The sequence below is a fragment of the Elgaria multicarinata genome, chromosome 1, assembly GCF_023053635.1.
Source record: "Elgaria multicarinata webbii isolate HBS135686 ecotype San Diego chromosome 1, rElgMul1.1.pri, whole genome shotgun sequence".
Classification (NCBI taxonomy): domain Eukaryota; kingdom Metazoa; phylum Chordata; class Lepidosauria; order Squamata; family Anguidae; genus Elgaria; species Elgaria multicarinata.
In genome coordinates, this window is record NC_086171.1 from 23,027,257 (window position 1) to 23,052,512 (window position 25,256).

A 25,256-nucleotide genomic window follows, 5' to 3' on the forward strand; every position below is an offset into this window, starting at 1 on the left:
TGTTAATTTCAACCTATGTTTTTAAATATGCAGATATCGCCATTTAGTTGGAAGCATTCTCTTCCCTATATACTTCACTTGTCCGTATTGTCCTAGATTTCACATTGTAGAAAGAGAAACCTTGCAATCTATTTCTAGATTACTTATGCATCTATTGGATTTCTCTACAAATCTTCAATATATCATTATCAAGGTGGTTTACAAGTTAAATAAAAATACGCTAGTGTTAACACTAATCATTCCTCTAACTGCGTTCACCTATAACCAAGTTGTCCAAATTATGCTTGTGATGGAATCGCTCTGTTTGACTCAGTGATGCCCCGGCCAGAGAAGGGGGGCCTGACTCAACCAGCCCAGGCACATGCCCCTCCGCTGCCGCTTGTTAACCCTTTGTAGTCTAGGTTCTCAAGGAAACAACGCCACACTCCAGAGATAGGGACCAAACACTTTTATTCTTCAAACTACACACTTCCATAAGGGTCCACACATTAAGGTAAACACTTAAGAGGTTTGGGGGAAAACACGGACAAAGGAATGACACACTTAGGACAGCAGGGACTAATACCTTACCCTCCCCTTTTACACGCTCAAGCCTAATAGAATTCACACTCACTCCCCACTTAACCACCCACCAGCCGTAACTCTGGCAAGGTCCCTTGCCCAGTTGTACCCATACCTGGACTAAAACAAAACAAACGTAACTCTGCGACTCAACCTCTTGTTGCTCATTCCGACTTGACTTTACATCACTCGAATTAAGACTCCTTCCCTCAGCAGCCGCGTGGAGCCTCCGCCATCCAGCCAGCCCGGCCTGGATGCTCTGACTCACCACACACACGCTGGACTCCTGACACCCACAGGAAAGAGACCGGACCCTTAGGTGCCAAAGCCTTTTGTCCCTTTCTGGGACCCCCTTGTCACCAGACCCACCCTGACCAATAGAAACCCCATAGCAACCCACACCTCTCCCGAAGGGAGGGGAGAATGCTCCCAGGCATTGCACAGCTGTAACTTTTTACTCTCCCCCCGGTACCAGCCCAGGGAGGCATTATCAGATGCCAGGCACTTCTCGCCCAGCACGGCCTTGGCATTTCACTTGCTACTCCCTTTTCAGACACAAAGAAACCCCACTCCCTCTCCCTAGGATGAAGCAAAATATGTTCTCTTAAAGGAACCATGGGCTCAGCCCATGACAGTGCTAGCAATACTTCCATCGTGTCTGCAGTGATGCTGTGCTTTTTCAATGACACAGCCACCAGCCACATTAACCCCTGAAACTGCTTTTTCATGGCGGTGTTTTACCGCAGTATTTTTAGTTGCTCCAAGGTCACCATGTTGTTTCTCCGTCTGACAGTGGTGGCCTCAGTTTGGGTTAAGCCTAGCGAGTTTTGCTGGGGATGAATCCAACTCCAGGATAAGCGCAGGAATGCAGGACAGGATGGGCTTGAGCTGAATGGCCACCAGCACTGTGGTTTTTTTGGCCGGATAGCCCATGCTCCCTCCTGCCATCTAAACTTATTGCTCCCACCTCTCAGCAGCGATGGTGTGGGGTTTTGAGGGAATCAGCTACAAACCTGCATTGTATAGACACCCCCTAGTTTATCTTTACTTCCTAGTATTCAAGTCTAATCACATTGCTACCACCATTTCAGATGTCATTTCCCTCCCTGCTTCTTCCTAGTAACATTAATATAACAACCTGTGATATGGCAGTGTTTTCCACCACCCAAAGCCGATTCTGTGATGCGATGGATGGGGATATGCATGGCATGAAGACGTCGTATTTATTCTACACTTTAAAAGGATTCTGCATGTTTCTTGAAAGAGTTGTGCCATGTTTCTTGTAACCTCCATTTCTGATACTTAATGAAAACTTGTTCTTCACCCATTGGTTGTTTTTCTAGCAGTGAATTTTCTTCCCCTTCTCTTCCCACTTTCCTTGGTGTTGCCTTCCTCTGTCTCCTTGATAAGTGTTCAGTTCTTCAATCCTAAACTTTTCTTGCTCCGTTTCCCAATTCTTAATATAAATGACCAGCCACACAGTTGTCAGTATTAAAATGGTATATTTTACATTAGTTACTCATGGGTGGTGAACATGTGGCCCTACAGATGTTGGACTGCAACTCCCATCTGCTCCTAGCCTCATAGCCACTGGCGAGGCATGATAGGAATTTGCATCTGGAGGGTCACATGTTCCACACACACATTTCAGGAAGGAAAGCAAGATGGTAGTTCTTATCACATTGCTATCTTTTAGAACAGTTGAATGACAATTTTTTTTTTTATGATTGTGAAACCTCTTTCAGATGTGAAGGCAACCGTGTACGAAATGAAGATGACTATCAAAGTGCAGTGGAGAGGCTGATTCAAGCAGCTCGTATATCTAGTCCAAAGCTTTTCATAAAGCATTTGACAGTAAATGTTAACATGGACCAAGTATATAGTTTAGAATATGCTTGTGCACTTAAATGGTTGAAACAGAATATGAAGTGGGCAGGAAAAGTCTGGCTTTTTTAGTCAGTTGTTAAGGCTTCAGTTACAGTAATCATTGTTCAAAATAAATCAATAAAGATTGTTTTGGTTGTGTTCAGACTCTGCATTCATTTATATAATTACGCATTTCAATTTCTAATGTATAGAAAATTACACAGATGATGGTGTTCTGACTTGGTATCTTCAGAAGCATAAAAGTAGGTTCTTAAACCAGTGTGTGTGTGTGTGTGTGTGTGTGTGTACACACTAACACCAGGAGTCAAAAGTTTGAGGTTACGTAAACCTTATTGCCTTTATCACTTGAAAAGGGAAGCTGGTGTAGCAGCCAAGGTTGGACCTGAGCCATCCCTGGTTCACTGTGTGTGAACTCATTAGCTAGACTTGGGCAAGTCATTATCTTTCAGTCTGTTCCATCTACAACACAGAAATAATACAACTAAACTACCTTGTAGGGTTGTTGTAAGGATTATTTAAGTACTGCACAGATGTTTAAAAGATAAGGCAGTCCCTGCCCAAAAGCTCACAATCAAATAAACATGACACAAATGGAGAAGGAATGAGGAAAGCAAGATTACAAGGATTAAGGAGAGAAACTGAAGATCTTTGACTATTACTATTTTGGATTAATACACTATTTGAAAAAATGCCAATAGCAGAACAAGGATTTGTATAGTTCTCAAGCTTAATAACTTTGTTTCTGTGTCATCATTAGGCACCATCTTTGCAAGCCAATTAACTTTTACAACAGCAGTATGGGTATGCATTATCTACTCTCACTGCTGATAGCTGAAATTTCTGCCAATGCAATTGAAAATATAGAATGTGTTACTTTTTAAGTATCAAATTCTCACCACGATAGTGAAAGTAAAAAAAAAAGATGTGAAATATTTTCACTAGTAGTGGGTTTGTGTTTAAACAACAAAATGGAAATACATGAGCAACTGTACCGAGGCAGGATTCTATAGGATTTATGTTCAATTTTGCCTGTTAGCTGTCATTGTTTTAGTCTGTAAAGTTTAGTGCTGCTTAATTTTTTAGCCCAAGGTTGCATTCTATTCTTAGGTTAAGATTCACATGTCCTCAGCCACAATTACATGTGAGATGCCAATGATAAGATTTAGTACAGGGGAGCTGAACCTATGGCTCTCCAGATGTTGGACTACAACTACCCCACCCCATTCCTGATCATTGCCTATGCTAACCAACTGAAGGAAATAAGGCCTACATGTTCCTAGTAAGAACTTCTAACTACATTGGGTAAATTACACTTTATCATCTATGGATTAATTGACAATGTAAATTGCGGGAGGGGGGGTGTAGATCCGAATTGGGACTACAGCGCATAAGGCGCTTACTTTAGATTCAGTAAAGTAATGTAAATGCCATGTTGGACCTGGGGCACCTGGCACATCTCTCAAGCGGATCTGTGTCTACTTCAGAAGTTGGAAAGATTTGATTTGTAAAATGCCATGTGGTAGCACAATGCCTTTGCGGCTGAAGTCTGGATGCTATGCATGCACAGAGGATCTGAATGGCCCCACACGAGCGGAGATCCAGTCAGAGACTGGTTCCCTAACCACAAGTAGAAAGGGGTTGATGTGAGGCTCAACAGTGGCTGAGTTCGGACGACACGCTAATCAATGGGGGGGGGGGTAATAGGAACAGAATGGGAAACAACCGCTGCTTAGCGTGTCGTCCGAACTCAGCCAGAGAAATATAAATATAGTCGAAGCCTTGAGGTAGATCCGCTGCAAGATCACACTCGTCGCCCACCAGCCTGTTTGTCTCGCAGGTGCTGACCATTTTTGTTGCTTCTTCACAACACGAACGGGTGCAGGGAAGGGACAAACGAGAACCTCTTCTGCCCATGCGCAGACAGTGGGGGACGGGGGACGCGCGCGACCTCTCTGTAGGCGGGAGCGCGCTGTGTGGTGACGTTGGAGGGGAGGTGGAGCTGTGACGACGTCGGCTCCGCCCACTGTGGGTCTCCTCAGGTGCCTCTCTGGGCCCGCCAGGAGGTCACCTACCGGCTGACGGAGCCAGCCCGTCAGCGCCTTTTCCGCGCGAGGCGATGGGGGTCGAGTCCCCCCAAGGAGCAGGTGCCCCGGCCGGACGAAGAAGGTGAGCCGTGGGGGCTGAGGAGGCAAGAGCGCAGAGCGCCTGTTGGCTGGCAGGCAGGCGAGGGGGACGCGGTTTCAAGCGGCGCAGGAGTGGAGAGTTAGGATATGCCCAGCCTGTGGGGTGGTGGAGGAGGAGCGTCAGGGGCTGGGCTGGGCTGGGAGAGCCCGAGGGCTCTTTATATTTGGTAGCCGGAATGGTGGCGTTGCCTGACGAGGGGTGGGGAAATGAACCGTGGTTGTGTTTATTTAGTGGGCTTATTCTTTCATCCGTAGGAAAAATACTAGGAATTGCTCGAGCGAAGGGCTTGTCTGTTTTTGAACATTGCACCGGTGGAACTAACTCTCTTATGTAACAGGCCTCTCTAAAGGACTAACGTGGGCTGCACGTCGCTGTCCGTGTCATGCTTCAAAGTAATCTAGCAAATCCCAACACACACACACACACACGCGCACACACCTAAGCATGTTAGACAGAAAGAGGTCTTACAATTCCTATCATGGCTGGCTGGGGAATGCTGGCAGTGGTAGACTTTTTTGTGTCTAAAAATGATAGGAGTGTCCCCTAAGAAGACATAAAAGTACTTTTGAGTGGCATTCTGCTTAACTGGGTGGTTTTGCAGATGCAGCAGACTTACAAGCAGTGATGAATAAATCCTTGTTTCTCTTCAGATTTAAGTGAGTCCTGTTGGAATCAAATGGACTTATAAATATGATTAGGATTGAGTCACTAATTGGGATGCTGCTTACAAATGTAGTCATAACTACAAATAAAGCTTCTAGATTACACTTAACGTGACATTTGGGAAGGAAGCAAATGGCTAACTGTGAAAATATTGTTTAACTAAAGCTAGGGCCCCCAGGGAGCATAACTCTTTTAGCTCTTCAAAAACTGATTGTATAATGATGTTTAGCATGTACACATTCTGAATCTTATAGGCACTGGGTTGTTCAACATGTTGACGATATGCTGTGTGTTATTGTAAGCTGCTGCAGCTGTATTGTTAAAATGTAACTTTTTGCCCAACCGATCAGTGTGTATTATGGCATATTGCCAATTCATAGAAGCTACCTGAAGTCTCCTGCCTTTTACCACAAGAAACGACTCAGTGTTGCTCTCAGTCTGCAGTTTATTGGTTATCTCTCCCTGTCATGGCATTTCTCTGAAGTATGTTCTGTTGATTGCAAAAAGGATGCATTTTAACTTTCCATTTTGTATCCATGGTCTGATTTCCCAGCCAACCTTTTTCTGTTTTTAACCGCAGTTGGATCTTAAAAGTTTAGGAAGAATGAGTTTGTATGATAATCAAAGAAACATTTAAAAATCTTATTCAGAAGATATTTATTTATTTATTCGCTTTGTGTGAGCATTTATTTATTCATACACTTTGCATGAGGATAGGGTTTCTCTACAAGCCAAATTTAAATGCTGTTCTCTGAACGTTTTAGGTAGCTTTGCCACGTTTTGGCCAGAAAGGTGACTGTCACTGCCTGAGAAACTGGGACTAAGCCAAAGAATAAGCCAAACACCATTTTACATTTTTTAAATCTTGTTCTTAGAACGTTGTAAAACATGCTGACAACCTGTCTGTACTTTCCATAGCTAATGGAAGAGCTTCAGCTATGAGGCGGTATATAAATGCAATAAATAAATAAAAATAATGTGCTACTGATTTCTAACATGGCTTTTCTTGGCAGCACTGTTAACAATGGGATGATGGCTAGATCTACACTACTGCTTTATAGCAGTATTGAAATGCACAAATAACTGTTGGGACACATTACACATTCCATATACTGCTTTCATGGTGTTAATTCCTGCTTTTTCTTCTACATTATCCAAAATACAACAATAAATGTCATTGCGTGTCCTATGAGGTATAGATACACAAAAGGGATATAATGCTACCATGATGGGATTGTAATGGTTTTACTCAAGGCAATTTAGAGACAATTTATTGTTTGTGTGGTTTAACACAGAGGTTAGACTTGCATGAGACATGTAGGCAGCCAGATTTTCACCGAGTTGGCTTTGAGAGTAGATGACAATCTTTCAATTCTCTATCAGTGATAAAATGAATTTCCTGAGCTATTGAATAACAAAAACTTGCTTGCACGTTAAAAAATCTGAAGAAATGGTCATACAGTAGATTATAAGGGTTTGGAGCAGGCTTCAAAATTATGGTTTCTCTTGCTATCATCGCCTCTTCTTTCCAGCACAAATTCACCCTCTGCCCCTAAACATAATTAAGGGGTACATCGCAGCCAACATTATTATGGTTAATACTTAAAACAAAATATGAAACCAGAATTTGAAGGTGATTACAAAAATATTTGTTACCCTGACCAATGGGATTTCCCCTGTTTATCCTTTTAAATTAGCTTTACGTTGTTTATTTGCTTTAGTTTTATGATAGAAAAGTTCATTGTCAGTGCTCAAATTAAGACTGAAAGACTAACACTTACTTAAATTATGGAGCTTTCAGAAAGTAAGAAATTCCGTTTGAAGAATCCTGTTAGTGGAAAATAGAATATTTTTCTATTTAAAATCCAGATTCACACAGTTCCAGTTCATGTTACTGAAATATCTGAAAGATTTTCATATGTGTATAAAGACTTTTCCCTCTTGTGTGTATGAACCTGTATAAATATCACTATTCAGAAAGTTTGAGATGGTATTTTAAGTTGCCATTGCCCATAATACATAATTCAGTTTTTTTCTGCCCCTTCCATGGTCATTGGGCAAATTGATTTTGTAGGTTCCTGAAGTAATTCAAGCTGTTTCCTGGACAATCTTAAGATAGTGTACAGTATCCAACCCAACTATTACTGCTGCTAGTACTCTCTAGGTTTTAGTATTACTGTTGCAGGCACCTATGAGGTAGTGCCCATGATGAGTTATTCCTCTTTCTCTCTGTCCAGAGGCAGTGGGGTGGGGGTTCAATTCATGAAAGTACATAAGATTATCCACATGTCTACATATGTAGTCCTTTAAAAAAAAACAGTGGGGAAGCACAGCAAGGCTACTTGCTTCAGTCTCTAAAATTCAAGAACATCTTTACTTTCCCCCTAAAGTTTTCCTTCAGAGCGAAATTGACTTAGACCATAAACAGCTTGAAATCTGGTTTGGGGCACAATCCTATGTATGCTTAGACAGAAAAAGAAAGTCCTACAACTGGCTGATGAATGCTAGAAGTTATAGGACTTTTTTCTGAATGAACGTACATAGGATTGCACCTTTGGTCAGCTTTATCTTACCATTTTATTTGGGCAAAGCAGTTGCAATTAAAAATTAAGAAAGGAATGATCAGGTTTGCACTTTTTTGCACACACATACTCTTTTCATTAGTTTGTACAGCTATGAAGCTGCTAGTACCACAGTGACATTAAGGGGAAACATTTCTCGCAACTACTGTTCAGAAATTTTAGTTCTTCTTCATGGTCTCTACATCGTGCATATGGGCACTGAGCCTGCGCTGCCTGAGTGATAGGTGTTTTTTTACATAAAAACATGTTAATAGCACAAGTTCTGTTCCTTAAAGTATAAGAATTACTAGAAAACAAAACTATACAAAATGAAATGCTTTAATTATTAAAGTTTAATTTGTTTTCTTTCCTTAAAGAAATTTAGAGGCAATTTGGAGTCGAGATTAAGCATTGAGATGTTTTACCATTGGGAAACAGTGAGGAGGTAAGGTGGCTGTATTCTTATGGGGGGCGGTTTAACAGCAGTGTTTCAATTCTTGCATTACTTTTGAGTAAAGATGAGTTCTGTTCCTGGAGTTTTTAGCTTTGAGTTGGTTGGTTTGTCGTAGTTGTTTTGTCCAAACAATTAACTTTGTAAATTATTCTAATCTTTGAATCTTAAATAGAAATGTTTTCACAGAACACTTGTTTTCCTCTCTTTTGCTATTGTTCATGTTTACTCAAGACTTCAAAGGAAGTCTTCTATTGTTCTACCATTATTTTAACAGATAATGATGACACTTTATATTAAGTACTCTTCTCATGAGAGATGGAATCATATTAACTATGTGGTTGTTTTATTGAAATGGATTTGTTGTTTTTTAAACCATGTATATGATGCACTATAGCCTATTTATCCTTGTTTCATATGATCCCTGATCCTGTATAAACAGAATAGTTCCATAGGGCAACAATAATAATGTTTGTCGCATCAGGCCTGCTCTCTTTTATTCTTCTCTAGATCCATTCCACTGTACCTTCCATATGTCTTTCATAGGTCTCTTACTTTTAGAGCAGGAGTGGGCAGGTGGTAGATCACAAGAAAGCTTTGCGGGGTGGGGGACTAGAAGTGGAGTTTTGTGTAGCAGAACTGTGAGATGTTCCTTAATTCTATGTTGCCCCCTCCCCCAGCCGCCATCTTGCACCTGGCCCCGTTTGGTGTTCTTTGGGTTCTAGTTAAGAACAAAGCAGATCGTGCAAGCCTGAAGTTGCCTAGCCCTGGTCTAGAGCATTGGTCCCTCTACTTTAGAAAATTGTTCCTCATTTGCCATTCAATGTGTCATTTAAAATCTTCTACACTTCAGCTGCAGCAATCCTTCTTTCCGCTGATGAGCCTGCTCTTTTTCTCAGCTGTACTCAGCTGTACTTTTTCTCAGCTGTACTCAGCCCTCCACATGCAGCAGTAGAGGGAAAGCTGAGCAGCACTTTCACTTATTGAATAGCATTTATTTAGGGTGACCATATGAAAAGGAGGACAGGGCTCCTGTATCTTTAACAGTTGCCTAGAAACTGGAATTTCATCAGGTGTCATTTGTATATATGGAGAACCTGGTGAAATTCCCTCTTCATCACAACAGTTAAAGCTGCAGGAGCTATACTAGAGTGACCAGATTTAAAAGAGGGCAGCGCTGTTGTGATGAAGAGGAAATTTCCCAGGTTCTCCATATATACAAATGACACCTCATGAAATTTCCTTTTCAATACAACTGTTAAAGATACAGGAGCCCTGTCCTCCTTTTCATATGGTCACCCTAATTTATTCTTCCTGCCACTTAATCTTCTTACTGTGTTTTGTAGAATATTCCAACATTCTCCAAGATTGTATAATCTATTCACACTTGTTTGGGAGTAAATAAGCTCAGTTGGCCTGACATCCAAATAAATGTGCATAAGATTGCACGCTAAACTTCAAAAATTTAGCTATGATTTTTAATAGGCCCAAGAGCTTCTTCTAAGTTCATGCTTTTATCCTTACAAAATAATTAAAAATCAGATGATATAATGTATTTGACACACATTGTCCTGCTTAATTTCAAGGTTAGACTGGAGCTTTCAAACATAGTTGAAGAGGTGGTAGCCAATCATATCAGAAATGCTTTCCAATCCAGAGACCCAGGTGTGATCAGCTATGCAGACTAACCTCATGTGTGTGCTCTTCCCCACCGTTTCAAAGGGGTGGTTAATTTCTGTGTGCACAAATTGAGCCCTTCTATTGAAATGAATGGGAAATGCTTGTGAGTGAGCCAGTTCTGCACATCAATTAAACCCATAAGCAGCCAATAGATCATCGCAAGAATGTTCAGCACACATATCTCAGGAAGTATGCTACATTTATCTTGGTCTCTCTGAAAATAACCTTTCAGATCATCTTATTAGAAGTATAATTTTAGTTCAGTTTATAAATAGTGTACCTATATCCTGTTTATTTCTTCTAACAAAATCTGTGATTCTTATACCCCACCTCTCACAATAAAATCCTCCTAAAACAATTTATAAAATAAAATAAAACCACAATAAGATTATAAACTACCAAAAAATACCATTCAGATGCACCAAATAAAACATTAAGCAGCAGCTTAAACTCAACTGACAAAGGCTTTATGGAATAAAAAAGTTTTCAATCCACATCTGAAAACTGGAAGAGAAGGGAGCCTAACAAAGCTCTCTTGGAAACACCTGCTCTTATCAGTCTTTTATGCTGTCATGGTCCCAAAGGACGTTGGGGATTATCATATATAAGTGGCACCTGCAACAACAAGTTTATTTATTTTATTTATTTATTTATTTATTTATTTATTACATTTCTATACCACCCAATAGCCGGAGCTCAAGTTGCAGGTGTGAAGTACTCCTCTTCAGGGTTCTAGCCAGTCATATCCTTTTCCAGTTTACGCCATTTAATTCCACTTCACCCCATTTGTTTGTGTGGGTGTGTTTTGGTCTCTTCCTCCATCCCCACAAGACTTTCCATGTTCACAGAGAATGTTCAGTCCTCTTTCCGCTGTTTGGTCCCGTCCCCCCCGCTAAATCTTGTGGTCCCCACAAGCCCATGAATGAATGAATCCCTGGTGCAATTTTGGCTGCATAAGAATGTACACTGTAATGTGTTCACTGTTCAGAATATGCACTGACTTTAATTATTTACTCACAGGGACATCAGAATTGTTAGGGTAGTTCTACAGCACAGCCCTAGTTTAGCACCCATGTAGTCCAAGTCCCTCTCATTACCACCTAAATTTGAAAATGAAGCATTTTTAAATCTCATGGTCAAAACCACAGATATAAAATGTCATCATAGTAGAGTAACCAAGCCATATGCAAATAGAATGTAGGCATCTGGGAGTTCCCCATTACATACTTGAACTTTTCTCAGATGGAAGGAGCACAATTCTTGGCGGAAACCAGGAATATATTTGTAATTGGGCCGATCCTTGTGTGTGATCTAATGGAATGGTGTCATCATCTTAAAAATTTTAGGATTGGGAGAGTAGCCAAACAATTATGTTTACGTAATTCTACATTTACTAGTACTGTTATAAATAGATGTGTGAATTGCCCTCAGTGCTATCTGTCAGTGCAAATCCAACTTCAGTGCTATTACTATTTTTTCCCATGCTTATTGTAATTTATCATTTTTCTAAGCAGCATTTTATGGTCCACCGGGTTGCTTAATAAGACTTCTATTTACTTTTTTTTAGGTTATGTTTCAAGAAACTACCATTGCAGCTTGTTATCCAGGCGAGAGGTTTAACAGGGGCTGATGCTGTCAATGCTTTGCGACCATTTTACTTTGCAGTGCATCCAGATTTCTTTGGCCAGCATCCTAGAGAAAGGGTAAAAATACATTTCCCCCCCAGTGGTTTGGGATGCAGAGCTACTAACTTCAGTGCCTAGGTTTGCAGTGTTAGATACTTGCGATATTATAATCCAACTCTAATTTATCACTTACTTTTTAAATATTTGTTGTGAATCAGAAGTGTGTGGCTACAGTTTTCAGTAAATACAGTGTTATAAGGAATAAACAGAGAGATATACAGATATGATTAAAGCTTCGTCATTCCATCCTGTGCTAAATATTAGGAGTCTTTTTGTGCTCAGGTATTCTCTTGCCACCCTGTGAGTTGTCCTCCTTTATTCTTATCTGTCTGAAATGATAGGTTGGTCATTACATCTCAGTGTGGCATTTTACAAATTGCCATTCTGTCTTACATTCACAGTGGTTTTCATACTATTTTCCAGAGAAACATGTCCCTTGGATGCTTATGATGGCTCCTCAATGAAAAGATTGGTATCGGTGTTCTAATTTAGCTGAAAGTTAGTTAGCCCACCACTTTTAATGCAGAGGTGTGTCAGTGTATTCTAGGGTGCCTTCTCAGATCATGCAGAACAGTGATGAAGTCCAGTGGTCCTGGCCAGTGCCCTGAACAAACAGAGTATGTGCCCTTGAATCAGGCTTGTAAAGATCAGTCAAGTCATAGATTAAAACATTTAGGGCACAATCTCACACTAGAGGCCTTCAAGAGGCAGCTTGACAGCCATCTGTCAGATATGCTTTAAGGTAGAATCCTGCATTGAGCAGGGGGTTGGACTCGATGGCCTTGTAGGCCCCTTCCAACTCTACTATTCTATGATTCTATAACTTTAAATAGAAAAAGTCCTACAACTCCCAGCATCCCTCCAGCCAGCCATGCTAGGAATTGTAGGACTTTTTTTCTGTCTAAGCATGCATAGGATTGCACTCTTATTTGACTAAAAGGGGCTCTGATTAATTGATCAGCAGACTTTAAAATCTATTGAATAACAATTATTTCAAATATGTTTGAAAACAGTGGATGTTCTCAAACGTATCACCATCTTTAGGAACTGCCTTATGAGTCAGTCCATTATGCCATCTCACTCAGTATTATCTCTGCGCTAGCGGGCAGTGGCTCTCCACGGTTTGAGAGGGGTTTTCAGAGCCCTATCTGGAGATGCCAAGGGTTGAGCCCCAGAACTTTCTGCATGCAAAGCATGTGCATTGCCATTGAGCTATGGCCCTTCTCTTAAAAGAGGGATTCCCTTTATGGAAGAGAAGAAAGAATTAGGTGCAATCCAATGCATCTTGAGGCTGAAAGAAGGCATACAGCTCCCAGCATGCCCCAAACAACCCTCAAATGACCCTACAACAGACCAGGGTCACTCCCTGAGCTTAATGACTGAGTTGGGGTTTTGGAACCTGGGTTTCCACAGTCCTAGTTCAACACTCTGACCACTATACCACACTGGCTCCCAGTGAAATCGAGTGTGAAACTGTTAAAAGAATATATTTTGTGTCTAAATATATGATTAAGCACTGTTGTCTTGACCAAACACTGTGTATATTTGCGGAGTAATTCCTGTGTTGGTGATTATTTTCAGGAAATCAATGAAAACTCTTTGAAGAGATTAAATGGCTATTTGGAGAATCTCCAAAAACCAGGTTTCAGGTCTTTTAAACCAACTCGGCTCACTTTTTATGTCCGGGAGAGAGAACAAAACCCTTCCGATGTACAGGAATCATTTGGGACTTCAGGTATTCTTGACACTTTTATTTGTTCTCCTCTTACAGAGCAATCGTACTGCCCGATGTGGAGTGATCCGTCAGACCCTCCACCGCATCCACAGCCCTGCTGGGTTCATGCCAGCAGGGCCGAAATAAGAGAGGCATAAGAGTGTGTTCTCCCTTCTTTCCTGTTCCACTTTTAAAAACTTAATTCCCTCCCACTGCAAAGCAATGAACGGAAAATCATTTCTGCCAATAATTTTCCATTCATTGCCTGTATTGGGGACATATTTGGGGACCAGGAGGGCCTCCCCTAATCCACACCTCTTTACTTTTCCCTGGGTTGGAGGTCTGATGTTGAAAAGGTAAGGGATGTGGAAGTTTCCAGAGGGACTGGAAATTTTCAAAGTTGCATCTCCCCTCTGATTGCAGACCTTTCTCTCTCTACTCTCAGGAGAAGGACGTCCAACCGATCCTATTGCCCCTGGTATACCTTCCAAGGGCCCATAAGATTACTGCTTTACTAAATTAAATGCTGGGAAAACTTTTCAATAGCTTTTGAGCACTGGAACTCCTGTGCATTTATAGAGCCCCTATGCATTATGTTAAATGTTTCTAAGCTTAAGCACTGGGTTGTATTGAAGTTATAGTTAAAACTGGATTTAGTTACCGGATTGATTTGTTTGTATATCCTTAACATTTTTCCCCATTTTGCCACACTATAGTATACAAAACTGAATCGTGTTTTGCTTAATGTACAGCTGTAGGAGATTTGTTTGAAACTAAAAGATGTGTCTTTGGCATCAAAAGATACTAAGTGGAGGGTTTTGATTTGAAAGTATTAAATATTTCTCCCTTTATTATATTCTCTGTAATGAAATGCTATTGGAGAAAATATTTGCATAATTAGTTGAAGATGACTTACGTAAAAATCACTTTTAAGATGTTCTTTTATCTTCCATCAAAGGCATAATGTCCAGCTGTTAGAGTGGAGGGTACAGTGTAATAATGGGCAAATAACATTGATAAGTCTATGCCTTGCCTTCGTGTATCCATTTTGCATAACTTGTGCCTGTCACATACTAAATGTTGTCTTAACTGGAGTGTGGGTTTTTTTAATTGTAATTTGTAGAGCACATCATCTGAAATAGTGTTAGGAAAACTCTTCACAGTGGAGGCTATTTTTCGCAGTCTTGATACATGGGAACTTAATCTGCTGAAATGAGAAGCATTGTCTGTAGAAATCAAATCACTTGATAAACAGTACTACACTTAGCACTGTGATTTCCTGAAGCTGGGTAAGAGATGAATGCCCCCACAGTTTGCTTCATCTTTGTTAGACAAAGCAATGTAAATGCCTTCTGTTAAATACCACCTTGTTTTTGGATTGCATTTTGCAGGATTTCGAGCAGTCAGTTTCACTTTGCATACCAGGGACCTACTAAGCACAGTATTAGACATCTTGAAGTCCTGTAGTTTATCTACTGAGCATGTCCAAAGCTTGAATGGCAGTGCGGATGCTCGGTCTAACCAGGGAGCACAAAGAACATTCAGCAGGCCTATAAAATGGGACAAGACATATTACTCTTTTACTGGATTTAAGGATCCCGAGGAAGAACTGGAGCAGGCCCAGAGAATGGAAACTACTCTCAGGTATTGACAAACCTGCATATGAGTTATATGCAGACATATGGTTCATGAAACAATTGGTATATCTTCTCTGACTGGCAGTGAAGTTTCAGACAGAGATACTTCCCAGACCAGTTACCTAAGAACCTTTTCTTATCTGGAGATGTCAGAGATTGAAGCTGGGCCCTTCTGCATCCAAAGCATGTGCTTTACCACGGAACAATTATTTTGTGTATCAAACATCTGGTTTATTATTGTATGTTCATTTCAGATGATTTTAGGCCACCTTTAAGGGTAGAATGCTTTCAAGGTGGTGTACAAAATAAAAACAATTAAAAACGATGCAAACAAATACAATAAAAAGTAATACATGAATATTTAATAAAGTACTATTAAAATGGATAATACTAATTAAAGCTGCAGCCCACAGACTATGGAAAAACCAGTGTAAATAAATAGGTCTTCAGAGCCTTCTTGAAGACCTGCAAAGAGGGGGCCTAATGAACTCCGGTTGGAAGCTGATTCCAGAGATGTCAGACCACCACTGACAAGGCCCTCTCCCTTGTACTCACCAGCCTAACAGCCAGTGAAACATCTTTAAAGTTATATTTTAGACTTTCTTTATTCATTCTTAAATCATTTGAATAGGAAAGTATTTTAACTTGAAGACCTCTCAGGCATATAGCTATGGTCAGTATCATTTGAATGGAGAGAAAGGGAGAGCTTTTGGCTTAAACTATGGATTCTTAAACCTCTTTGATAATTTGGGGATCAAATTCACTCTAAGTGTCCAAGACCCCAAAACTATGTTTGGTCTTGGACACTTAACATACATTATTTTCTTCTTCCTTCCACCTTTGGGACAAGAAAATTTAAGAAAGGATAGAAGAAAGGTTATGGGGGTCTTAAATAGGCTGCCTCGATCCAAAGGGTAACAATTATTATTATTATTATTATTATCATCATCATCATCATCAAAGCAAAACTATAGGGGATAAGCAACTGGTTGTCCTATTAATACCCTCCTCTGTTGCAGATTTTAAAATGTCTTGGTGATCCATGTTGTTGTTTTTTCCTAGTTCCTGGTTGGATAGTAACGAGAAGAGTGCAGTAAAGAAGCTGAAGGATAGCTTACCGCTCAGGGAAGAACTAGACCGTTTGAAAGATGAACTCTCTGATCAGCTACAGCTCTCTGATATTAGGTAACAAATTAACTTAACTGGGTGAAAAAGCACATTTTATAAGACTTAAGGTGAACAAAGCAATACTGCTTGGATGAAATAGACTCTAGCAAATGTATTTCAAATGTGCTATGTTAAAGCTGTCATGAAAACTGATGGCTAACTTCATTTGGTGGTGGGGAGTGTATGTCTGGTGTGTGTGTGTACTTGTGCATGCACACATGTGCAGTCTCCAGGTGCCATCCAGCACCAGATACAGCCCTCAGGCCAAAACGGATGTACACCCAAGTTAAATGATGTTTTCAACACTAGCCCAAGTGCTTTATTGGTCAGTGCACTTATAAAGCACTTTAAAAAATTAAGTGCTGTGCAGATACTAAAACATAAGACCAGTCCATGCCCACGGGCTATCAAACCTCAGGGTCTACACTTCAGTAGTTTCTTGAATGAAACTGTTATAGGAATGCAATGTTGTTAGAAGGTTGTGGTAGTAAAAATATGGAAAGCAAGAAACTATTAAATTTATTATTAATATTGGTTTTGAATATACTGTTTAAAAAGCAGCCCATATTCCTATTTGTTTACATAGGAACCAGTATGATGAAGTGGTTGGAATGTTAAATGTGGACTGGGGAGACCTATGTTCAAATTCTGCTCAGCCATGAAGTTCACTTGGTGATCCAAGACCTGTCACCCTAACTTAAATCATACGGTTGTTGTGAGGATAAAATAGGGTTGTCTCCTATATGCCAACCTAAGATCCCTAGTAGCAGAGAAGCAGCAATGTATTTCTTTTGGTGTCCCCCTTCTTTTTAGAGAAAAGGAAGCCATGGAGTGCATTGTTGCCTCTTCTCCTCCACTTCCCCACCCTCCCGCCACCAAATAAAAATTCTGGATGTTTGAGGCCACATTTGATTGGGGACAAGTGGCAGGACATGGCTTAGAAAAGCAACTTTAGCTCTATCATTGCTCCAAACATGGCAGTAAGTGGGTGGAAAGTCAGGTTGGGAGGACTAGAACTCTCTATCCCTTTGCCTTCCCCTGTCTGTCACACTTTTGTGTTTAAGTAGTTAGCATGAATTCAGGAAGCATACTAATACTTCAGTAACGAATCACTTGTAGCCAAATCCAATGTCATTTTGTTTCTGAAAATGAGTGCCATTGTACTCTGTGGGGCTTACTTCTAAGTAAGCATGCATAGGATTGCAACTCCAGATGCTTCTGCTTTTGGTAAATAAAAGGAAACGTCTCAAACGTACAACACTTTTATTTCCAATGCTTTATTTTGCTTTGCTTTGCTCTCATAGTGCAGCTACCTCTCATGCTTAATTGTAAGAGTTTCCATTTAAATTGTAGATCTGAGTAAAATACTTGTTTGACACACATGAGATCATTTCCAACTGCTTGTCTGCGAATTGTTGTGAAAAGTGCAGTTCCTCAACCAGCTCTGTCCACCTTGTGTGCCTAAGATGCTATTGCAATTTAAAAGATGCTGTACCGTTTTTAGATGGCAGAGAAGCTGGGGTATTGCGCATCGGTGTAGCCAGCTACACAGTCTAAGTCGGTTAGCTCAACAGAGCCCAGAGGCACCAAGGAATGCAAAAGGTACATTTTCCTATTGCTATTTTTGTACATTTAGCAGGTTGACAATAAGTTATGCTCTTCTGCATAGAAAATTCTGAGCATTCGTTCAGAACTTTAAATGAGTGCAAAACATACTGGCATAGGCCTGGTGTTCTGGTATTGTTTCCTGCTTTCTTTCTGGGCATAGATCAGGCTGCTGTGTTTGAGCTGTAAAGCCCTGAACAGCACAAGGCTTACATGCCTACAGGTAATGTACTCCCCTACATCCTTTCCTGATCTCTGTGACTGAGAGCACTCACTTGCCATTACTTTGGTTTTAAATAATTGTGTTAACTTCTGTATGTTGGTATGAAAAGGAGGAGGGCTTCAAGAGAGCCTAAATCTCCAGCAGCTGATAACACAATGAAAATTTGGAAATCCCTTGGCCAGCCTTCCCCAACCTGGGGCCTTCCAGATGTTTTGGGCTTGAACTCCCATTAGCCCCAGCTAGAATGCTGGGAGTTGTAGTTGAAAATATCTGGAAGGTATCAGGTTGGGCAAGGCTGCCCTAGGTTACTCCCATTTTTTGTGAAATGCCCCCCTCTTAAAACAAAACCCAAAGCTGTGAATAGTGACTAAAACCCCTCCCCTTTCTAATAGGATGCACAGTGATATTTACAGACCGTTCAGGCATGAGTGCAACAGGCCATGTTATGCTAGGAACTATGGATGTTCATCACCACTGGACCAAAGTAAGAACTGGTAATTAAATTAGTTTTTTGTTGCTATACCCAGTAAATATATAGTTGTGAAGCACCAAAAAAATTAAAATCCCAGAAACCACACGTATTCAAAATGTTGCCACCAACAGATTGCTGCAGTAACTTTAACTTACAAGGGTAAACTCGTTAGCAAACCTGCCACTGATTTCTTAAATACAATTCTGGGTACTGTAATGGATGCTCTGTGCTGCAATGTCTAACATTACTTGTTCCAAACCTAAAGTATAAACATACCAAAACTAATTAAAAAAAACTATGGGTTGTATCCAGTGTTGGTCCTAATTAGAGTAGACCCATTGAAATGAATGGAACTTAAATTGGGCTTACATTTGTTAGTTTTTAAGGTGCAGTAAAACTCTTGCTGCAACAGACTAACACAACCACTCCTCTGGGAACTTTAACCACAGTTGCTATTAACCATTTACAATTTAATGCTATGTAAAATGTCCTAGTGAGTTTCAAACCCTGGCTAAATGGGAACCATGGTTAACTTTGGTTCTGATGTATCCCTTAAACATGGTCCTGAGAAATGTTGGGTGTGCATTATCCCATAGCTGTCTCCCACTTTCTTGAACATGGTTAAGAAGGAATTTGCATCTGCATCTGCCTTTTAGCTTATTGCAATTATGACTTCTCGTTTTTCCATTAATTAGTACTGCTCAATGCATTATTGCTGCATTAGAGATAAAATAGCAAGCACATTGCTCTTTTTATGGTGTTTCCTCTTGAAGGGTTCAACACTGAACAACATTAGGTATAGTGAGTAATTGGCGTATATATTTAAATATAATTGTTGTGCATTCTTTGGGGGCTTTGTAGTTTCTACAGAGAAATTAATGCTGATATAGGGCCAGTTCACATGTCACAGTGGCAAATTGTGGGTTAATTAACCTATGATTTGCAGAGATACCCAGTGCATGAGAGACATTTCCAGTCTGAATAAAAAACCTACTGACACCACATTCATAGGTTGTTACTGTGAAGTCTAAATCCAGTCCCCACAAATGGAGTAATACCATGATTTGCTGCCATGACATGCAAACCAGGCCATAGGGCCGGATCCAGAATCTGCCTTCCACAAGAGGAAGGGCTCTGATTGCAGAAGTTCCCCCACTTGATTTTGGGGGCTCTTCCCTCACCTCCACCCCTCCAAATCACAGCTCGCCCCATTCAGCAGGGTCTCCTGACTCTGTGTGTAGCATTTTCAGGGGGCTGGAGGAGCTACCATAGGAAGAAGGGGCGGGGAAGTCCACTTCCACCAGCACAATTGATCCAGCACATACCTGGATCCAACCCTCTTATTTCTAAAACTTTTGTAACTTTGGAGAGTTGGAGGAGATGGTTGGTCATATCATATACCTTTAAGAAAATCTTTTATTTTGTGCAGATTTTTGAAAGATTGCCAAGTTACTCCACACTTCAAAGAAAAGTGCTGCTGTTGGAGGAACGTATAAGCCATCTTTTGGGAGGCATACAAATAACTTACATTGAAGAGCTGCAGCCAATGTTGATGCTTGAAGAGTATTACACTGTTCTTGATGGCTTTTATAACCGAATGCGTAACAGCAGGCTTCCATTTCACCCTCGCAGTCTGCGTGGATTGCAAATGATTCTAGAAAGGTGCATCTCTACAAAAATAAACCTCGTTTCTTGGGTGATCTTTTCCCCCCCTATTATTTGTACTACAGTTGGCTGAATGTTTAAAGTATTTATTTTGACAAGATTATATGAAATGCCCGTGTGTGTTCCGCTCACACACAGTGACATTTCAGTTGCCCTCCACACATACTCTGAAAAGAATTCCTTTGCTGAAGCCCCTCTAGAGTAGCACCCATAAGAAGTAAAGGGCTGCAGTTAGAAGGAATTCAGTCTCTCCCTCTTGACTTCATGGTTGGTCTGAGATGTTAACCAGGGACTTTATGGATCGCAGCTCATGCTGTCATCCAGTATACTGTACTTGCTTCATTTATTTATTTATTTATTACATTTCTATACCGCCCAATAGTCGGAGCTCTCTGGGCGGTTCACAAAAATTAAAAACATTCAAAGTATAAAACAACAGTATTGAGATAGATAGATAGATAGATAGATAGATAGATAGATAGATGCCTTCAGTGCTTTCAAATCAACTCTTGATTCATGCATTTTTTTTTATTGATTACCATGTTTTGGAATATTTTGATTGCCTGTATCAAGAGATTAGAATTCCCATGTCTGAATATTCTTCTGCATGTGTGGCAGTATTAATTGTGTATATTGTTGGAAATAAAGAAACAGTATTTCTAAATACACTGTAAATAGCTATACATTGGGGAAACAGTTGGATAGTACAAATTTCTAAAAAGGAAAACATTTACAGCATGATCCGCAAAGACATTAAGAAGGATTCAAGCAAACATTGATTGTCATTGATTTACATGGATCCATGTTAAGAAATACAGGTTCTAAACCACAAACAATGCTGCCTATATGTTAATAATAACTGAGGACAAGTATACGGTTTTTATCAGTTGATAACGTGTTATGTCAAAAAGAATTAGGTTATGCAGCAAGATAAATTTTGCAAGCCACATATTTGCTGAAATTAAGCTATCACCATTCCCTGCATGTTTTATGATACATCTCTGCAGTCATAAGGACTAGAAACATGTGGTGGTTGTTTTTTTAAACAAAAAACAAATAAATCTTCAGTGTTTAAAATTCTGCCCTACTGTACACTCCTACTTGTAGGGTTCAAGTAAGTACAAGAGATGCCACTGCCTAGTAAGTCTGGACTTATGATCTAGTTCCACATTGGATGTCTAATGAATATTTGAATTAAACTCTAAGAGTGTTTCCACTTTAGCAAGTTAATAAAAAAGTAGGTGGAATTTTGAAAGTGCAGTCAGGTAAAACTTGGGAAATTCCGGCTGCATGTAAAAATGCTATATATTGTTCGATAGCATTGCAATGCCTTTTCCTCTGTAATCAGGCCTCCACAAATTCTTTTGCCAGGGGCTAGGTGCTCTCAGCCGCACCAAGCTCTTTTCCTCAAGTGCTCTATGAATTGCAGAGAACTTGGGGGACTTTTGTTCAGTTGCACTGAGCTTTGGATCAGATGCAAGCTTCTATTTGCTCCAGAGTTCAGCAGCACAAGACTTTTTCCAGAGAGAGCAGTGGTAGGGCAGAATTACTTCTGCAAGGGCTGATGTTTAAAGCAGGCAGAAGCAGAGAGACTTGCATGTTTTCTGCCTGCTCTAAAACGCCTGTGATGTTAGAGTACCCCCACCCTCTTTAGAGTCTTGGGCATGCACCGAAGACTTGATGGCAAGCACAAAAAAAGTTGGCTGCTAAACCAAGTCAAAATTTGTAGACTGTAACTCGGGCCGGCGTCAAGGGACAGCATGGTTGGGCACACCCAGCAGGGGAACACTGAACACTGACAAGAGCCCCCCGGACTTGCTACTTCTCTTCATCATTGCAACCTGCTACTTCACCTGTCTCTTGCTCTGGCCCAGATAATGGGGGTGGGAAGAAGGGGAGAAATAGACGCCGCTGCCTACTTGCTCACTTCCTCCCTACCATCAAGCAGGCAAGTGGTAGCAATGATGAGAAAGAAGGTGAAGAGCAATTGCAGCTAGTGGTAAGATGGAAAGGAGCCCGTTTAGGGTGTTACACCCAAGGGCCCTCAAAGAGCTCTATCTATACACTGTTTTAAATACCACCGTAGCTAATTAAAGTTTTAAAAGTATATCATATCTGAAATCTTGAGACTGAACTAATTAAATTGTCTTGGTCTGATGGAAATGAAGTTCTCAATGTTGTGTTAAATCTTTTCATCAGAGAGCTGGCCTTTGACAAAATAGTAGATGATCACACCTCTCCTGGAATATCCAAAGATGATCATCTTTTGAACACGATATTAAGCAAAGATCTTTGGTACATGAAGTAAAGTCAACTGGTTTGCACCATCTCAATGTGATTTCATTGCAGTGACAGGTATGCACCAAGTCTGCATGAACTAGGACACTTCATCATCCCAACAGTCTGTGATCCCGTAGCCCTCCAGTGGTTTATCATCACGAAAGCACAACAAGCAAGAGAGAAACTGAAAAAAAAGGAAGAGTAAGTACTACTTAAAACATGTTGCTTGTGTTCCATTTTGGCCTTGACATCTTGGGATGTCCAAGGTTGTTTCCAAGGAGACTCCTGTGGAGAAGGCAACTCTCCAAAGGGTGTGTGCAAAGGGAACTTTAGCTCAACAATTACTAGCACACACTAGTGTTGACATTTTTGCTTCAGTACATGGAAAAAGCTCTCGCAGCATGTTTGCGTTTTGTGCAATTCTTACATTCTTAGCTCTAGTTTCTCAAATTGTGGGATAGTGTGCAGGATGCAAGGGCATGAATTGGAGTGCTTCTTCCTCGCTTGACACGAGTGCCAGTCCATCGCTAACCAGACTTGCTTTGTCCCTTCCAAGTTAGACTTGGCCAGGAAGATGGACTTGAATTGGGCAAGAAAGGGTGTGGGGATAAACAAGTCAGAAAGGGTGGGGGGATGCTTCTGCTGCTTCTTTTAATAGTCCTTTGCCCCCATCCCTACAAACAGCTCAGTTTGAGGATTACCATCCATTGAACAGATTATTTGCAGTTTGGGAGAAGTGAGAGAAGGGGGCTAGAAACTAGTTTGCAGCAGAAAGGATAGATCAAAATTTTAAGCCCAAGAACTAATTGTGCATTTTCTTTTTGCATTTATAACTTTTGGGTGGGGATGTTTCCTATTTCAGCTTAATGGTGCTAGAACAGGAGCTGATCAAGGCTGCTGCTGAGAAATTTGGTCTCCAGCGACTCTATAAGGAGCCGAGCGTCTCCAGCGCGCAGATGATCCATTCGTGCAATAGGCTGCTGGAAGAGTCGCTGCCTTACCTGCAGGGCATGCACCTCTGCATTTCTCACTTCTATTCCGTGCTGCAAGACGGTGATCTCTGCATCCCATGGAATTGGAAGAGCTGAGGGCACTCCTAACAAATTCACACGTACCTTGTGTGAGGGAACATGGAACGCAGCGTAAGAACGTCAGAGCACATGTTATTGAGGGGTTCCTTTTCATGCCAGTATTACCAGTAAGCCAAGGCATCTTCTTGGTTTTTAACTGCTGTTCAGAAAGTGGCGAACAGCTCTCCAAGACGATTTGCTTTTAAAGGATATTGCACAGCCTGCACAAAAAGGTGAATCAAAGTCGGGGATGACTCAGCTTCAGGTTCTGTTGGGGAACGATTTACACAAAACTTGAATGAAATTGGAAGAGCACAAAAGAACGTGTGGGTTTTATGTATAAAATACCATGAATTATAAATGTACCCATAATAAACATGAGCAGTATGGATTTTAATATTTCAGAAATTGTGTTTAGAAAAGCATTCTTCAAATGGAAGGATGGTGATCAAAAATAATCTGTGGTGCAAATCTCCCTCTCCAAGAAAGATGGACTGTAAAAGCTGGAGCGCTAATATTCCTGAGGCCACACATTATGTTGCCAATGTTCTGGTTATGTATTCATACAGAAAAGAGTATTTATTTTGTAGAAGTACTGTACAGCTTGTCTGAGAAGATTTTATAAATGTCTATTAAAAACCGTTATCAATTAGACCTCCCATTTGTAATGTACTTTCCCCCCCAGATAAATGTACCAAAACCATATATCCAAAAATCTTGTGCTTTCCTCTTTCTCTACATGGTTGTAGATGTGTGCTTCTCTGTAGGTGCATTGGTAGGTGTTCTACCAAGTCGGGCAGCTTATCCTGGGCCCCTGAAAAACTAAGCCCTGCTGCCTCAGCTCTCGTGCATGCCATTGGCTCCAAGCCCTGCCATATTGCTCAACAGACAGACAGACAGACACATGCAGGACCTCCAATATCACATCTGCCCTGATCCAATAACTCCTCCAGGCAGCCCTGGGCACATTTGTAACTTCAGCTGAGGTGTGGGTCATGTCCACACAGAAGCTGAGGAAAGTTCCTAAAAGATGCAGCCCCCCCCCTTTGTCCCCACCCCACCCCCAACCAGGACACTCCTGTGCCAATAGCAGGAAGCCATTTGTGCAGACTGCAGGTTTTTTTCCCCTGTCCTCCCAACTTGCTTTCCAGGGGATCCAAGTCGAGTTGAAGACCCCAATGTTTATAATGGGGTTTGGATACCTGCAATAAGCACCTTGGGGATATGTTCTTGATGTCTTCAGACAAACAGACGATTCGGGGATAGGCAGCCTATGGCCCTCCAAATGTTATTGGATTCCAGCTCCACTCAGGGCTAGCTAATGGTGTTAAGGTAAATTTGCATCCCAGTTCTCTAGCCAGGTGACCAACCTGACTAGGATCTCCTGGACTCTATGAGAAAGTGGATAAATGGGACTCCAAAGTGATTACACTTCATTATACTGGGTTAACAGATGTATACTAACCCTAACCAAGCATATTTAGGGATACATATTCTGATGGCCAGTTAGAATAGTAGTGGGCACTGGAGGCTGAGATCCAACTGCGCAGTTGCTTCTCTAGGCTTCTCTTGCTGGTCTTCAGCACAGGGGACAATGACCTTTTTGGGGTCACAATCCATTTATACCTTCTTGTCTTCTGATGGCAGGTAACAAGTGCTTATTCTAGTTACATAACTTATTTTTCAGGCCGCAATTCACAAGACTCTAAATGGTCATCTGCATTCCAATACCCAACTTCAGGGTGTCTCAT

At 40.9% G+C, this 25,256-nt stretch overlaps 2 protein-coding genes across 3 annotated transcripts in view; both read left to right on the top strand.

Annotated features, from left to right (window-relative positions):
- Positions 1 to 2,555, top strand: part of TOPAZ1 (testis and ovary specific TOPAZ 1) — a 54,315-nt gene extending 51,760 nt beyond the window's left edge. Inside the window, exon 20 of the mRNA XM_063147601.1 lies at positions 2,307 to 2,555. Coding sequence (XP_063003671.1) covers positions 2,307 to 2,517 — 211 coding nt within the window. The 3' untranslated portion in view covers positions 2,518 to 2,555. The remainder of the gene's footprint in view (positions 1 to 2,306) is intronic.
- Positions 2,556 to 4,485: 1,930 nt separating this feature from the next.
- On the top strand, positions 4,486 to 24,159 carry TCAIM (T cell activation inhibitor, mitochondrial). Of its 2 annotated transcripts, XM_063124876.1 has the most exons (11): positions 4,486 to 4,614; positions 8,234 to 8,301; positions 11,555 to 11,690; positions 13,254 to 13,407; positions 14,778 to 15,030; positions 16,086 to 16,208; positions 17,695 to 17,792; positions 18,411 to 18,502; positions 19,920 to 20,152; positions 22,505 to 22,636; positions 23,298 to 24,159. In XM_063124876.1, the coding sequence occupies exons 2-11, from the start codon at positions 8,273 to 8,275 to the stop codon at positions 23,521 to 23,523; spliced, it is 1,476 nt and encodes a 491-aa protein (XP_062980946.1). In that variant the 5' UTR covers positions 4,486 to 4,614; positions 8,234 to 8,272; the 3' UTR covers positions 23,524 to 24,159. The 2 variants fall into 2 exon arrangements, with proteins under 2 accessions (XP_062980946.1, XP_062980954.1); XM_063124884.1 differs by lacking the exons at positions 22,505 to 22,636; positions 23,298 to 24,159 and adding an exon at positions 22,355 to 22,474.
- The last annotated feature ends 1,097 nt before the right edge of the window (positions 24,160 to 25,256 follow it).

Coding starts and splice junctions, on each gene's coding strand:
- TCAIM (XM_063124876.1), top strand. CDS start 8,273: ATGTTTTACCATTGGGAAACAGTGAGGAG. Junction 11,691..13,253: donor GCCAGCATCCTAGAGAAAGG/GTAAAAATACAT, acceptor GATTATTTTCAG/GAAATCAATGAAAACTCTTT. Junction 13,408..14,777: donor GGAATCATTTGGGACTTCAG/GTATTCTTGACA, acceptor TGCATTTTGCAG/GATTTCGAGCAGTCAGTTTC.